The 15823-nt window shown below is 44.3% G+C and overlaps 1 protein-coding gene across 3 annotated transcripts in view; it reads left to right on the forward strand.

The window, feature by feature from the left end:
- Positions 1-15823, forward strand: part of LOC144828296 (C-type lectin domain family 2 member L-like) — a 92210-nt gene that overhangs the window by 20844 nt on the left and 55543 nt on the right. For all 3 annotated transcript variants that reach the window (XR_013610418.1, XM_078686379.1, XM_078686377.1), the window contains one exon: positions 5037-5128. Coding sequence is in view for 2 of the 3 variants with exons in the window: in XM_078686379.1 (XP_078542505.1) it covers positions 5037-5128 (92 nt within the window). In the remaining variant the exon portion in view is untranslated. The remainder of the gene's footprint in view (positions 1-5036; positions 5129-15823) is intronic.

Raw genomic sequence — 15823 nt, forward strand, 5'->3', positions numbered from 1 at the left:
CCAGAATGACTCTGTGAAAAAAGGCTTTCTCTGGCATTACTCATGACCACAATCGGGTTTAGGAACTGTCAGCAGGCCCCTTACGACAGCGGGCTTGGAGCATCCATACTCCACTTATACCATCTGGTATCATACCTACTGGTCATTAATGAAGGCTGAGTGGCGGTTGGTGGGACCCAGCTTACAAACTGGAATTGAGCAGACTGGGCTTCTCCCGAATCCTTGCAGGGGTACGATTCCCACTCCGCTCCCTAAGGTAAGCCAGCTGCTCTTTGGGGGGTGAAGGGCAGCCCATCGACACACAGTATGATTGGCCTCACTTAAGTAAGAAACTTCTTTATGGTATGGCATGTGGATGAGGTAGATCGCATCCCTGGAAGCCTTTACACGGTGGGACACCATCGGTATGACACTCCTGGGGGGTGTCTGGAAGGGTTCTCGCATGGTTTCCTATCAAGAACTCTTAACAATCCTACTCCCTGTCGGGAACACAATTCCACAAATACCTGCAACCACGCCATGTGATACGGGTGCATGTTAATCCCAGAATATAGTCCACTGGAAGCCAAAGTTATGATGGGACAATTGGGTAAAAGGGGAGTATCCCAAATATATTCGATGCTCATTATTAACACCCCACGCACTTTAACGACGATCAAAGATTGTTGGGAGGGTTGGCTCGGCCCGCTAGAGGAGGCAGACTGGAGAGATGCTCTGATGGCTCCGAAGGTGCTGGCCATCTCACCGCGGCTGCACCAGGTGCAGACCTGTTATCTACATTGTGCATATATTTCCCCAAACAGGCTGTATCGAACAAAATTAATTCCCTGCCCCTCATGCTTTTGCTGCTCTCAGGCACCCGCTTATTGTTTCCATAGGACTTGGACATAAGTTCACATCCAGTGATACTGGAGAAAAGTGGTCGCTGTCCTAAATTTAGAGTTTGGAGCTTTGAAGGGCATGGGGGGAACTTACCAGACCGGGCACTAAAGGGGACAGCCTTATTGCTGGCCATATGGGATATTGCAGCTCACTAGAAATACTTGAGGTGCACTAGGCTATCACTGTGGAGAAGAGGGATGGACTGGTGCACTCAGCAGGAGAAGCGGAAATATGAAGCATGCTGATGTCCGGCTAAGGATGCTAGAATATGGAACAAATGGTTTGAAGGGGGGACCTGGGCCTAGTGTGAAAATGTTCCCATGAGGGCTAGGTTCCTATGGATATGTGGGGCTTCCGGGACTGCCATTGATATGCGATTTGGCGCCTCGTGACGGGTAGTAATCGCTATATAAATGAAATTACAATACAATTACAATTACAATAGGCTTGTGAAGACTTTTTATCCCCATCGGGGTCTAGTATTGGTTCCAATATCAATCAGTCATTTGTTAAGCGCACTACATACCCGCGAGGGACTCAAGGCGCTGGGGGGGAGGTGGGGGGGGGGGATTCAGGTGGCTTGTTTTAAAAATGCTAAAACTAACAAAAATGTGTTTATAAAAAAAAAGAAAAATTCCAGCTATGGCTGCTATGAACATTAAAGCGTCCAACACTTTGGATATTCTGGGCTGGTAGGACCACCAAATATGGTCCTATCTTTCAGCATTTGTATGCTTATTGCCCGAAGACAAACACAAGGCGGCTAAACTTACTCTTTAGAAAGAGAAACAAATATCTGCTGATACCATTGATACAGCTATGGACATATCCTCTACGGGATTTTGACAGGTTGGAGGGGCAGCTGTATTAAGACATCAAGGTTGGCTGAAGGCAACATCATTCAGATCAGAGGTTCACTCTGTGATTATAGATATTCCGTTTGATTTCAACCCTACCTGCAACTTCAAGAAGGCTACCATCATCAGCATTCACAGCAGCAATACAGACCTCTACCCATGGCTGCTTATTCAAGGCAAATCTTTAGAAGGAAGACAAGAGCTGAAAGACAAGGGCAGAAAATAATGTGATGCCTGTGACAGTTCTTTGGCATTGCTCACCATCCCCACCTGTCCTCCATTGTAGGGTGAAAGTATTTCTGACTTCTACAAGAACTGGAGCACTATCTCTTCAGATCACTGGGTATTATACCTAATTCGATATGGTCACAACCTCACATGAGGAAACACCAATATCTCCATCTGGTAAAACAGGAAATACAGTATCTCTTATGCAAGATGCCTATAAAAGTCGTCCCCTATTGTTCACAAAATACAGGTTTGTATTTCCTCTTAAGGAGGGAAGTGTTGGATTTCTGAAAATGCAGTCGTTCAGGATGGTCATGTTACAGGATGTCCTGCAGTTATTAAATTCCTGAGATTTCATGACAACTCTACATCTACAGGATGCCTATTTTCACATCCTATTCATTAAAGTACGTGAGGTAGGAGGTTGCTGAATTCCATTATCCATTTAGAGTACTTCCTTTTGGTCTAATGACTGCACTAAGAATATTTACCATATGCATGGCACCAGAAGAAACTTATTTGAGAAGAAAAAGTCATCATGTTTTTCCATATCTTGATGAGTGGCTTATAAAACCACTTTCCTTTCAGGCAGCAGCCATTCTCCAAATCTCCATACTTAGGGCTAAATCTCAACAGAGAATAATCCTATCTTCATCCAAATGGAAGAATATCTTTTTGGGATGCCATTCTCAATACAACGTTAAGCAGAGCTTTTCCAATAGAGGAAATGATTCAAAAGATGATAACTCTAGAATCTTCCTTTTCGAAAACAAAATCCAAGTTAGTTTGAAGATACAAGTCTTTTTGGAAATGATGTTCCCTCATCACAAACTGTTACCTTATGGTATATTATGTTATGTGTAATTGTAAAGTGCACTAACACCTGTGAGGCTATATTGTCACTGGGCTGGTGTGTGTGCATAGATCTGCCTATGGTACGTTGGTACATTGAAAGAGTGATCTGTCAAGCGGGGGCCGAGAAAAGAGGGAGGTCCCAAAACACATTTGCTCCATGTTATGTCTATGGGGGATTTTTCATTTTTTGAACACGACCACAGCTCGAACCGCTGAACGGAATGACACCGAATTTGGCAGAAAGCTAGATGTTGGTCCAGAAAGCGTTATTTTTATGATTTGGTGTAAATCCGTTCAGTAGTTTTAGAGATATTTAAGTTTACAAATACAGATATCTGGGAGCCCAAAATCCTACTGAAGTTTGATTGGCGTTTAAAGAATGTTACACCACAAAGCATTCATAGTCCGTAAACCTGCTACCTGTACTCCCTTGTACCTTGTACAGCTCTCCAATGCCTGTTGACTAGGTTCACATTAAGGAAATACCTCATACAGTTATACATCTCAAGGTTTTGCAATACACATGTCATATTTAAGTCCTCAGTTAGTCCTGTGACGTTCTTTAAGAGGTGCATCATTAACTCTTTTCTAAACTGGAGCAGAATTTTGTGCTCCTGATAGATACAAGTTATTAAAGCTCCTAGGTTCATAGATAAAGAAACGGCTTATGCCTTGTTGTTTTTCTTTTTATGCACCTCTTAGTCTTCAGTCTAATGGTGTCCTGGCTTCAAATGCGCCGCCACCCACCAAGTATGGTGAGCTTGTCTGCAAGATCGCTGGGTGTAAGGGTTGTGATGTCCATGTAAATGATGCAGGATGGGGATGATTAATTCATAATTCTTTAGGCCATGGAGGAGATGTGCTGCAGCGTGTAGGATGCCCTTATGGGGTGCCAGTGTGGAGTCTGGAAGGAGATGGAGCAGGATGTTACCACCAACCAGATATGAGAGTAGAAGGGCTTATCAAGATAAGCAGGCTGCACCGATCGGGTCTGTACCCGTGTGCACATTTGAAGTCTGCGACTCTGTATGCCAGGTGGGGCTGCTGTGAAGACTGCTGACATGCTGATCAGGGCATAGCGTGTGTGCGGCGTGAAGACAATGACCCTGTATGCCAGGGAAAAGGCAAGGAGCAGGTCTGGTTGAGACCGTCATTGAGAGAAGGCCTCCATGGTGACCTGTGCAGGCCCCCGCAGTGAGGAGTATCACAGGGAACTTAACAGCATCAGAGGAGCATTGATTACTCCCCCAGCAACTGCCTCTGCAGGACCACATGTGAGGAGCTCGACGACACCAAACCGCTGCGTCTCCAGTGAACCACTGACTGAACTCCCACCAACCATCCAGAAACCTTCGATTCACCGCCCTTGCACAGACACCACGCCTTCACTTGAACCACAGCTGAAGCTTTTCCTTCTCTTATCTCACCGCCAAGTCCTGGAACGGCCTTTCCCTCCACCTCTGGACATCACCCTTGCTGGCAGATGTCAGGAACCGACTCAAGATCCGTCTTTTTGACTGAGCCCCACAACACAGTGCCTGGAAAGCCTCATAGGTTCTTAGTAGCGCTATACAAATACCTATTGATGCATAGATTGTTTTTTCTCTAATTCACCTGGTTGCTGTGAAAAAACATTTTGTTCTGTATTTTGGTGAGGCAGTCCTTAAGGGGGGGATCAATGGACAGATCAGTGTTTATTTTTACAGAAATCTAAATGTCTAAATGTCTTCCCAAGTGGGTCCAAGTGTAGGTTGAACAGTATGGGGGAAAACTACTGAGCCTTAAAGGGCAAAAAAAAGGTTTTGGGGGATGCGAGAAGATGATACGTATTTTGACAATCTGGATTGCGCTGACATGGATGGGATTTGGAGCAGGATAGCACCAGTTCGCCAATGCTCATGCGTGTAGCAGTGTATTTGGGTGACTTGTATTGAATGCTGCTTTGTCACTTACCTGCATTGTACAGTGTATGCAAAGCCTGTCGAGATACCATGTACTAAGCTCTCCAAGTAAGAATGACTATGCTATAACATGAAGCCTGCTATAAACACCTCTAATTGGCCCCTGAACATGTCCTAGCTATAATTACTGTATGCTGCATCCCTTTAAAACCTTGTAGAGGGAGCTATGTGTCGAAACACTGCTGTAACCCCTTTCTGTAACCCCCAATACACAAACCTTCTCTAAAACTTTGTTCTTGCTCCTCTCTTGCAGGCCTTTTGTCTTCCCGTGCCTTATAGCCGCCTGCATCCTCTCATTTCTTCTAGCCCTGGTGGTCATCATCCTCGCAGCCCTGCTACAGCAAAGTAAGTCTTCTAATGTTTGTAGAGCAGTGAAGCAACTGGTGGAGCATGGACTACTGTGCACAGAGCCCCCTGGGAGTGGCTTGGGTTTTGAGACTTTGTTTCTACTGAAGGTTCATGACTCTCTTAGCTGAGAGGTCACACTCACAAATGGGTAGAAGTGTCCAGAGCACGTAGATCAGGCTGGTCATCGAAAGTCAGACAGTATTTCCGCATAGTGTGCATGGTTGGTTTTGAAAATCATGGCCTGCTCTTTGCTATATGTTTTTATAGTCAAGTCATGAACATGGCTATTAGTGTCAAAAACTACCAAATATTTAATTTCATTAGGGATTAAAGCAGAACTCAACCAGTAAACCATGAAAATTATTAGAGTTCAAATTATGTCCTAAAAAAAAAAAAATCATGTCCTAAAACTAATACAGTGAATATAAAATCCTATATACAAGACTTTACAAAGCATAGATGCTGCCCAAAATTCAGTCGCGGGCCGACACGCCTATTTTTGGGTTCAATCCTGAGTGCGCCCCAGCTCCTGCAAGCCAGTCATGGCTTACTGAAGCGAACAGGACTGTCTGCTTAGTTTTGGAAGTGACTCTTACAAACGTAACTAAAGTGCTCTGCAAGATTTTGAGAGAACACAAACGCTTCACCAATCGATTAACATTGTCCGTAGGGCTCAGAGTTAAATAAAAGCAGGCGCTGCAAAGACATGTGCGATCCTAACTCTGTCTCTGAAGATGCCAAACACTTCTGGGTTCCAACGGTAGTGTTTCTTTAGTGTGAAGGAGCTGTCAGTGTCTCTAAATAAAGTCTGTTAGTTTTCCGGAGAAATTCCTTGCCATTCCATTTACTGAGTGTTATGATGGTTTCATGAGTTTACAGGTGTTTCCATATTTGTAGTTTCTCCCAGACATGGAATGCCCTCAATCTGCCCTCAGAGGATTTACACATACATATTACTTCACCAAGCCAGGATTATCACTTGTAAAACAAGCCATTTGCACCTCAATGTCGGAATGTACTCAGCCCTGCTGTGTCTGATCTCATGGCACACACACTGGGGTTCTCTATACATGAGTTTGTTGTAAAGCGACCCTCTCCTTACATCTTCCTTATGGAAGCGATGCTTACTGTGAAAGCCCACACACTGCTCTCCTGTTATTCTATCACAGGCATGAAGCGCAGTCAGTACCGCAGGGGGGACCATACCCCATAACAGGGCGGATCTTATGGGTGGGAAGTCTCTGGAGGGTCAAATAATAGGTCCACGATTTCTACTTACAGGGAACCAAGCACCCCGGTGTAGCGTAGCAGCCCAAGGCAAAGGTGATGTGGGCTAGTAATCACCATTGACTGGTATACAATAATAACACTCAATAAACGATAGCCCAGCCGTGCTTTTTCTTTGAAATAGGAGAATTATTTTTATTACACACAAACACACACTCACACTCTCACACACACACACACACACGTAAACACTACACATTTATATACAAATACTTACATCAGGCAGATTATAAATTCCTCAGGTAAATCTCTGAAATTACATTTGACCTTTAAAGAGTCATGCCCCTCAAAATCACAGATCCCCTCACACCTACACCATATAGAACAGCACAATTAAAGGGGGTATCACTTTAAACTAAACAAGACTATTAGCTTTGTCAAAGGGTCCCATAGCTGAACAAGGCGCTCTTGCTCCTGGAGCATGTGGTTGCAGTCTCTATTATCAGTGCTGACTGATCCAACGAGAACGTTTACATGAAATGCCAGTATTCCTATTTTCACAATCTCTGTGGCCAACAAACAAGGCGAACTGTCAAGGCCTTGGTTGGTGCACCCCAAATCATTCTCCTCCATCTTGTGAGTTGCAGCCGACCTGTGCCCCAGATTGCAGTGAGCAGAGTCCAGGAAGTGGTAAGGAGGCAGACTAGTGCTATCTCTTCCCCAAAACAAAAGTTTTAAAAAAAAGATTTTCCCTTTTTTTGATTACTGTCTTTGCCTGTGGTTGTTACAGTTTAAAATTGTAGTTTTAACCTGCCTGTGATTGCATATTTTATCACCTGTTTTGTGTTTTAAACTTGTGGTTTCTCCTGGCCATGATTGCTTCAATTTAACATGTTGAATTGTGGGATTTGCAGTCCAAACTCCGTAGTTTTGCCCTCTCATTCGTGGTGACCATTCGGTTTTCCCTCCAAATTTCTTCTTTGCTCTGTGCTAAGACCTGTATATTGAAACAGTGCACCCCCGCCACCATTTTGTGTTCACAAGCCAGTGAAACCAGCCCCCCTGCCTCTCCCCCCCCACCCCAGCAATATGCATATTCTGCATCATAGGGTGCTTCTGTGAGCTGTTTAAACTGTGTTTACTAGGGACTGTGCACTTTTTTTTGGCCAGGAGAGGGAGTACATTTTTATTCAAACAGTATTGTTAGATTTCAAGTTAGTGAGGCCCTTACCTGCTGAAGTCCAAAGTGTGGATTGAGCTGGTCTGTATCCTGGAAGATTCTGAACAGGAGAAGCAGCTTCCAACTCCCAGGCCAGCAAACCTTGTCTGAGGTCACTGGGACCTTATATGGTCTGCTAGTGGTTAGTACATGTATACACTGATTGGTGGTTGTATCTGATGCTTCTATTGGATTAGAGTTAGTATCCTCTTTGGTTGGGTATTTGAGGGTTCTGATTGGTTTCTGAGTCAGTGATTCAATCAATGTATGGTTGGGGCTAGGGTTAGGATTTCTTTTGAAAGTAGGAACTAGGGCTTCCTATGTTATTGGTTGTTGGGAATAGGGTGGGACTAGGGCTAGGGTTAGACCTTTAGTTGGAAGTAGCGATTAGGGCTTCTGGTGTGATTGGTTGCTGGAATAGTTGTGGGACTAAGAGTAGGGGTAGGCTTTCCATTGGAAGTAGGGACTAGGGCTTCCTGTGCCATTGGTTGCTTGGACTTGGATTGGGACTGCTGGTAGGGCTAGGGCCTCTATTGGACGTAGAGATCAGGGTTTTTGAACTGATTGGGTGCTTGGACTATGGCTAAGATTGGCTGTAAGGTCCTGGTCTCCTATTGGTTCTAGATTTGTAGGGCTAGTGGTGTGATTGGATAGTGTTAGGGCTAGGGTTCCCATTGGCTGACTGGATCACCTGATTACTAGGGCTATAAAACGCCATGGTTAGGGCTTCTCAGCCCAGGCGTCTAGGCTAAGGGCGGAGAGGCCAAGAGCAGTTGCCTGTATGAGCCTGTTAAGTGCAGAGAGGACAAGGGCGGTTGCCTGTTTGAGCCTGTTCGAGACTGCCCAGTGCCAGAAATGCTTCCCAATATACATACCTCCTTTATGCATCTATATACTTTCAATGTACTTATGGATCTATATTTTTATCACTTTCTTCTAATTTAGCATTTCCTATTTCTCAGCCTATACTTCGCTCAATATATCTTCTAGCCCAACCTTCTGACTCATCTCAAACTTCATTCTACTACTCTTTCCAATGCACTACTCTATCTCTCATCCTATACATCTATCAATATATCCTCAACATCCACTCTCTCATTTATCCCAAACCCCATACCACTACTATCATCCCCAAAATAACCTTTTCTAGACTCTCTCCTACTCTACCCCTCCTTGCATCATCTGACACCTCTTTTACTGTACCGATCCCCTGAAACGAACCTTTCAAAACTCTTCCCTCTTTTCTATTCCTTCCCAACCCTTCTCAATCCAAATAACTGACTAACATATCCACCTCTAAAATTACTTTCATGTTTCACCATACTAATTCAACACTAATCCTGATGGGTTCCAGAGTAGCGTGCTACTTGCGCTTCAAAACCCCATCAGGGGTAGCAAGCGCTATATGAATGCAAACCTCTTTCCCTTTACTATCCCGCCACCTACCCTTCTCTACCCGAATAACTGAATAACATATCCACTACTCAAATTACTTCATATTTTACTATACTAATTTTCAACACTAATCCTTTATGGGTTCCGGAGTGGCGTGCTACTCGCCAGAAAAGCGCTTCTACGTCCATCAGGGGTAACAAGTGCTATATGAATGCAAACCTTTCTTCCTCTTTTATCCCTCCGCTATCCTTCTCATTCCAAATAACTGACTAATATCCACCACTGAAATTACTTTAAAATTTCACCATACTAATTCACCACTAATCCTTTATGGGCTTCCGGAGTAGCGTGCTTCAACACCCCACCAGGGGTAACAAGCGCTATGTAAATACAAAGTTTTTTTCCTCCTCTATCCTTCTGCTATCATTCCAAATCCAAATAACTGACTAACCTATCCACCACTTAAAATGTACTTGCATGTTTCACTATACTAATTCAACACTAATCCTCTATGGGTCCCGGAGTAGCGTGCTACTTGCCGAAAAAGCGCTTTGATGCCTCGTCAGGTTCAGTAAGCGCTACATAAATGCAATTACAATACAATACAATAAATATAGATACAATATTCCTACAAATCTGACGAGGAGAACTACACCAAGGGGTGCCCTGTGCCTCAGTAGGGCTAATAATGGGATCTGGGGGTTCCGGATTTTACTACAACGGGAGGCTCGAGGGGGTTTTGCCCCAGTTGGGCAGTACAGGGTGATGCGTGCATCCTAGCACAACACAGGGGGAGGCATTTTTTATGTAATTATTGTATGCAAAATGTCCATGGGTGGGGGGCAAGGGTTTTGATACTAATAGTTTGCATGGTTTGGTTTACTTAAACGGTGTTCATTGTAGCAGGATCATATTGGGTGGGCATGGCTGGACAGTGGTGGCCCATGCTAACATACTACATGATGGTGGCTGAGTACAAATTCCTGACCTGGAATGTGCTTGAATTGGGCACTTGCACCATAACACACAGGGTGCTCACGTTTCTCAAAAGTCGTCAGATATCAGTAGCTTGCCTCCAGGAAACGCATATGGATGACAGCCGTGCAGTTAAAGTGGCTAAGAAGTGGCGAGGACAGATTTATCATTCGACTTACTCGACCTATGCCAGGGGAGTCATGATTTGGGTGGCCCCAGGTATTTAATTCACTCCCACATACAGCGAATCCGATGTAAATGGATGGTTCGAGGCATGTGGGCTGCTAAATTCATATCTGATGCATAGATCGCCGCCTAGTGTTGGGTCCGGATGATTGCACATTGTTGTCCTGGAAGAGTCTTCGAAGTATCACGAGATAGGTGGCTCCTCCCCTGGACTACAGTGCGCATGGGCATCGACTCCATCCCCAGATTTTTTTTTTCCGCCATTGGGTTCGGATGTGGTTTCGACGTCTCCGTGTCGGAACCGATAAACTTTCATCTTGAGGCCAAAAGGCCTTCGTTACCTGCGTCGGTATTGTTTGCGTACGGTCTCGAGCGTCGTCCGACTCTCTAAGCCGGATATCTCCGGAGTCGAGTAACTCCTCGGACATCGAGGCCTTCTCGTCGCAGCAAGACCCGACGAACTTGACATGGAGCGGAGCCCGTTCAAGTTCTGCCCCGTCTGTGGATCCAAATATCCACAAATCGATGTGCATCCGGTCTGTAATAAATGCCTTTCGCCGGACCACAACGAAGAAAACTGCATGGCCTGCTCCAAGTTCAGGTCCAAAAAGACGCTCAAGCTTCGGCGCGCGGTGCGCCTTGAGGCCCAGCGAGCGACCCCGGCACCCGACAACATATTCGGCGACCCAGAGGAGGAAGGCGATAGCCATCATCTCCAGATTTCGCCACCGTCGACGGAGGTCCTGGCCGATCCAGAGGAATACGTCGGAGGACAGGCCCCAGACCTTGAATACGTCGAGGAGGTAGGGGACGACGAAGAAGTTTATGGGGCCGTGGAAGATAGCTCAGAGGAGGAGCTATGCCCCGAGGTCTACGTTATTGAGGCTCAGGTCACGGGATCGCCACTCGGCCTTACCCACGACCATGCACCGCTCTCCCCGGCCCCGCCTTCTGGCCCGGCCACGGACACTCAAGCGGAGCCGCCATTGCCCGTATCGAAACCGAAACCGAAACCTTCCGATCCTACGGGACACAAGATGGCCGACGTTCAGTCGAAAATGAAACAGAAACCTACGGACTCGACAAAACCTAAGATGGCCGACGTCCTACAAAAAATAACAAAGCCTGCTCCTTCATCGACTCCGTCGCCCTCCGGCCCACAAAAGTCGAAGAAGGCTGTTGAGTCGACAGCGCCGCAGAAGGTGCACAAAGAACCCTCCTCCAAGAAGGCCGTCCACCAGCCGTCGACCACGGTTGCTCCGGCGCGGACACCTAAACCTCTTGAGACGCCTTCGGGCGCTGCTACGGCGCCATCCGGTAAACGCACGGCCGACCCAAAGTCGACTAAAGGCCACGACCCAAAGGCCGCTGGCTCAACGCATCGGCACAAGGATGCGGGATCTGCAGCATCGGCGCCAAAGCCTTCAACGGAGCCCCGAAGCATTGCGGCCGAAGATTCGTCGACGCCAATACCGTCAACGCCACGCAACCCCGACGCCACCGAGGATCGGCCATCGGTTCCGAAACCCTCTGCCTCCTTTACAAAGCAGGTTACTGACTCCCTTAAACGTATAAAGGAAAAGACATTGTCGTCCACGGCTTCCACGCCATCGGCTCCGAAATCGGTGGACACACCTCAGAAGTCCTCAAGCAAGCTTCTTTACACTCTGCCACCGTAGGTGGCCCCAAAGGCCTTCGCAACCACGTCGGTGCCAAAACCGTCGGATCCGTCCACACCAAAAGGCCTCTCGGATCCATATCTTGCCTCTGAGGAGCAATCTGCGCATTGCATCGATGCCCACACAGGGAAATTGACCCTTTATAAAAGGAAAATCACTTCCCAACCACTGGAATCGTATGTTATTCCACTGAAGAAGAAGAGGCCGGCACAAGACATTCCTTTACTTGTTGAGCCTATTCTGCCACCACCGAGAAGGAGTCCATCGCCTTCCCCCAACCAATCAGGAGGGGATGATGATGACCAACAAGACCAATACAGTTTCCCAGTGGACAATGACCCTGATGTTCAGCAGGACTCATATGGCGACACTGGGGACCAAAGTGGGCATCAGGTGATACAAGATCCACAAGGCTTTGGGGCACGTACATCTCCAACAGAGGATTCTGCTGCATTTAATGCTTTACTCGAACGGGCAGCAGCAAATCATAATGTGGACATGCATGCTGACCCGGTAGAGGAAGACTTTTTATTTGACACTTTCTCCGTCTCGGAGAGAACAGTTAAAATACTTCCTATGCTTAAAGGTGTCCTTAAACATGCAGTCAAAGGGAAATCCCTGGGTACACACTCGAGTATAGACTATTGAACTTACGCACCACTCTGTCTATGCATTCAATCTTCAAATTAAAAAGGAATCAACTAATTGATAAAAAGGAATTTAAATTTCCATACTAAAATACGAACGTTCACAGTCTTTTTAATTGAAATATAAAACAATACATATCAATTGACAAATTAAAATTTCAAAGAGTAATCCTTGAAAGGGAAGCTTTCTTTAAAAACACAAGGCAAAAAATCACAACAAATCATTACAATTAATCACATGCATACTAACATTAACATAGGTGATTACACGCCCAAAATATACATCATAAAAAGGATTTACAACTGAAAATTGTAACTGGTCATAAAGTGGAATATACAACAGAAATGAAAAACCCCTATAAATTGTGGTTAACTGATATCTTTACCACCTATGGTAGCTGGATCCAGAGGTCATTAAATAGTTAGACAGTGACGTCAAAAGTACCACTTATGCGTGCATATCAGTTGCTCACTAGACCTTTCTTTGGATTCTACATAGAAAAAAGTGCGTCGACGCGTTTCGGTGCAAGGAACAAAAAGATATTGCAGCACCTTCCTCAGGACTTGCCGTTTCTTTAGGGGTCACCGGCTTCAGAGAATGTAGCTTTACACCCTTTCTGTAAATACATAGGGAAAAGCAAAGTATAACTGTTTTGCATGGTTTTTGGTACAATTACATAATTCGCTGTTTGTATTCTGCATATCCTGTCTGCTCCACTCATTATATGAGTGTATATATTCTATGACACAATCTGATCTTTGTCTATTGCATATGTTTACTATCCACTACTGTTGTCGGTGTACATGTTCTAGTCTTTACATAGGTAGGAAAACAGTTTGTATCTCCTTTGTGGTCTTTACCGAAAAAACGTTACTACCACCTGGTACCATGTTCCTTGCCTGAAGGTCATATTGATAGCCTCCCTATAGGTCATTTACATACAACCTGACAAGTATGGCATATTGTCATTTCCCTCCGTTGTCATTTTAGTGTGGAAATCATAGGTAGGGAGGGGGGTTAAATAATCCACTGCAGCCCCTATCCCCCTAAGGCCCACCCTAGGTTCCAAGTGCCTGGGCTATTATCCATATAATCCGTGCTTACCATAGGGCATTGAAACTGTATATCATATACGATGTGGTAGGTGGGATAAGCTGTCAACTTCCGAGGATGGTCTCCCGGTCTCTCTGAATGGAAACACAGGTTGCATTTCTCAAAGACTTTATTTCCATATGAGTCTTAAATAATCGTTTACTTATGTATCGGGTATAATTACCTTTTAAATGTAAACTTGAAGAAAAGGAAACCAGGGGCCTCTTATCTTCCTAGTTTCTCAGTGATGACACTTAAGTCTTCTTTATCCCAGTTTATGGAAGTTCTAATGTAAGCGGAAACACATAACGCTGTTTAGAGTTGATATCCATCTCTTTATTCATTTTACCACCTTCCTAGGTTTACCATTAATGTATATCTTTCCCCTATTTACCTTGCAGCCACTATTTGGTGAATAAGTGGGAAGTTACTCCGGATTTTGTTATGTTGATGGCGGAAATTCTAGGTTCCTTCATTAATGACCGTATTTATCTATTTAAACATGAGATATCACGTAAAAGGTGTTAATTAACGCGCTCTTTCCCCGTTCTTATCTTTTACAGAAAATTATTTTTAACTGTTTATCTATGTTAGGGTTAAAATAGTGTGCCACAATAGAAAAGCTATCTCATCTTACCTCAAACCTTTAAAAACGTATCTGGAACGGGCATACATCAGCATAGAATCCACCTTGAACTGGATATGTTCTATTAGAATAAATGTACATGTCGGTATATGCTCCATCAGGATTATATCTTGTATTATCTTAAAAATACTGCAGCCTGCATGCGATGTGCGGGGAAGTCGGCTAAAGTGTGCTGAACTGCACATGTTTATTACTATACGTGTCTCGCACCTTTTATGACAGGTTACTTGAATTATTATGTGTTAAAGTTACGACAGCATTTCTCTGTAACCAGGGTGCATATTGCGGACCCTTCGTTTTATACAAATATTAGTACTGGCCATTCTTACTTATGAGACTATCGGTGCTTCTAATTGGGGGGTTTCCCTGTTCGCGGGGTGTGTTAAAGGTACGACAGCATTTCTCTATAACCCGCCACATCTCTCTAAACAGCGAGAAGGGTCCCCCCGTAGTATGCCATTATATTAGTCATAGAGACTCACCGTTATATGGTATAGGTCCTGCTTCTGCCTCGTTCGATCACCTCATGTACCACTAATCGCGCTACGCTGTATTTATACGCGTTTAAATGAGGTAGATTGATTAATTCGTCTCACCTGTATCCCGCACATGCGCATATTGCCCCTTACTCCTGGTTATGCGTGGCGCCATCTTAAGATGGTGTTGTTTTAGTTATTTTATCGTGGTAGCATGCAGTAAACCACTGTTCTCGGTCTATTTATGTTGCGGGCATTTTTGATATGTCTTTTCCTAATACTTATACTGAACGAGTTTGTATATTTTATGTTGTTTTAATTTCATCTTTTAAAACGATCCACGCTCGGATATCTATATGAAGTCCCTCTACAGTTTTTTTTATTTAATTTTTTATCTAAAATCTACTATTATCAGGGTAGGGTCAGTAGTTTTTAAAAGATTAATTTTGTCGAAGATTTTAAGGTGTTTTTTATTATTGATTTCAAGAAGAGCATTCATTAATCCCTCTTCCTGTTCTCTTGAATGACCAATAGCCATTGTGTTGTTACTGGAGCCTACCAATTACCGTGTTTTGAATCCGGGGTATCTTCCTTACTTACTCATTAATTCCATTGACCCCTACCTTCATTGATATTAGTTGGATATATTGTCTCGCATCTTTAATGTTTGTAAATATCATTTTCTAGAGGTCCACTACATTTGTCCCTTGAGTTCCAGCTTTTCTTTACTTACTCCCCATTATATGAGGGATTCCCACTCTTCTCGCGAGTTAAGGCCGCATTTAATTGTGTTGAATTTTACCATGAACCATTGTTCCTGTTGCTTCCTCCTATTTTTACTATTTCCTAGTCTGGTTTGTTCTATTATCCTCTCAAGGATAACCCATCTCAGATCTTTTTCACAGTGTCCTTTCTCTTTCCAGTGTGACACCAGTGGCGCATTTTCCTTATTGTTTTTGATTGCAGATTTATGTTCTCCTATCCTAAGCCTCAACTCTCTTCCTGTCTCACCTATGTATGCCTGATTGCAGGGGCACCGGATCATATATACTACATTTTTCGTTTTACAGTTGTTCAATGTGGTGATTTCATGAGTGGTTCCATTGTGTTCTACCTTTTTGGTAACCATACATAGTTCACAAATGCAGC

Source organism: Lissotriton helveticus, chromosome 4_1, assembly GCF_964261635.1.
Source record: "Lissotriton helveticus chromosome 4_1, aLisHel1.1, whole genome shotgun sequence".
Classification (NCBI taxonomy): Eukaryota; Metazoa; Chordata; class Amphibia; order Caudata; family Salamandridae; genus Lissotriton; species Lissotriton helveticus.